Source organism: Eimeria maxima, genomic scaffold (assembly GCF_000499605.1).
Source record: "Eimeria maxima Weybridge genomic scaffold, Emw_scaff944, whole genome shotgun sequence".
Classification (NCBI taxonomy): domain Eukaryota; phylum Apicomplexa; class Conoidasida; order Eucoccidiorida; family Eimeriidae; genus Eimeria; species Eimeria maxima.
This window is the reverse complement of record NW_013566879.1, coordinates 3,354-5,000: the sequence shown is the minus strand read 5'-3', so window position 1 is coordinate 5,000 and position 1,647 is coordinate 3,354. Positions and strand designations below refer to the sequence as shown.

The 1,647-nt window shown below is 30.3% G+C and overlaps 1 protein-coding gene across 1 annotated transcript in view; it reads left to right on the top strand.

The window, feature by feature from the left end:
• Positions 1–451, top strand: part of EMWEY_00046100 (hypothetical protein, conserved) — a gene marked incomplete at both ends in the record, with an annotated part of 2,077 nt that extends 1,626 nt beyond the window's left edge. The window contains one exon of the mRNA XM_013483091.1: positions 1–451. This exon is cut by the window's left edge and continues 336 nt beyond it. Coding sequence (XP_013338545.1) covers positions 1–451 — 451 coding nt within the window.
• Positions 452–1,647: the final 1,196 nt, after the last annotated feature.

Below are 1,647 nucleotides of genomic sequence, written 5' to 3'. Positions count from 1 at the left end.
GGAGGAGGAGGAGGAAGAAGAAGAAGAAAGTGCAGGAGACAGCAGCAGCAGCAGCAGCAGCAACAGGAGCAGCGAAGATGAAGGTACACCAAAGAAAAGACTAAAAAAAAGAGGAAGAGACAGTAGCGAGGAGGAGAGAGAAGAAGAAGAAGAAGGAGAAGAAAAGGAGACAAATAAAGGGGACACAATAAGACAAGAAGAAGAAGGAGAAGGAGGAGGAGGAGGAGGAGGAGGAGGAGAGGAGGAGGAGGAAGAAGAAGAAGAAGAAGAAGAAGAAGAAAAGGAGACAGGAGGAGACACAAAGACACAAGAAAATAATAATAATAATAATAAGGAGACACAAGACACGCATGCAGCAGTAGGGGGATTATTAGAGAAATATAGGAGGGAAGAAGAGGAGACAGATGAAGAAAAAGAAGGAGACAGTAATTTATTTAATGAGGATGATTAACTATTTATTTATTTATTATTATTATTTATTTATATATTTATATATAAATAAATATATAAATAAATAAATAAATAAAAGAAAAAAGGAGACTATTTGTCTCCTTTTTCCTACAAAAAAGGAGACAAAAAGGAGACAAAAAGGAGACAAAATAATAAACAATATAAAAAGGAGACACATAAGGAGACAGGAGACAGGAGACAGGGGAAGGAGACAGGAGACAGGGGAAGGAGACAAAAAAAAGAAGGGAATAAATAATAAATGTTTTAATTCATGGCAGCAACGACTGTCATATTATTCAGGTGTATGTACACCTGAGGATGAGGGAGCAAAGCCTTTTCTTTGTTTTAGGGTTTAGGGTTTAGGGTTTAGGGTTTACACTGCAGCAGCAGCAGCTGCTGCTGCTGCTGTATGAGCATTTTGCTGCTGCAGCAGACCCCTTACCAACCTTTATTTATTTATTTAATTTATGTTTGTAATTTATTTATTTATTTATTTATTTATTTATTTATTTATTTATTTATTTATTTATTTACCTATTTTATTGTATAGCGCTGTCTTTATTGACAACACATTAAACAAGTACAAGACACGTAAACCCTAAACCCTAACCGTAAACCCTAAACCCTAATAGAGGAGGCGTAAACCCTAAACCCTAATAGAGGAGACGTAAACCCTAAACCATAATAGAGGAAGCGTAAACCCTAAACCCTAATAGAATTATCGTAAACCCTAACAGCAAACCCTCGCGCGCAAACCCTAGTAGCAACCCTTGGCAACTATATACATATAATATATATAATATATATATTATATATATATTATATATATAATATACATAAATAATAAATAGATTTATATTATATATAATATATAAATTAATATTAATATATTAATATATACATACTGTATATATGTATACATATATACATATATATATTATGTATACAAGGAGATAATATTACCCTAATAATGCATGCATAATAAAAAAGGAAAAAGAATAATAAATACTATCTTTTCCCTTAATAAAAAAAGAAAAAAAAATAATAAGAAGAAAAAGAATAATAAATAGTATTTTTTTCTTAATAAAAAAGAGGAAAAATAATAAAAAGGATTATAGTAAATATATTTTTATTATATATATAATATAGATATATAAATAAAAGAATAATAAATAGAAAAAGGAATAAAAGAATAAT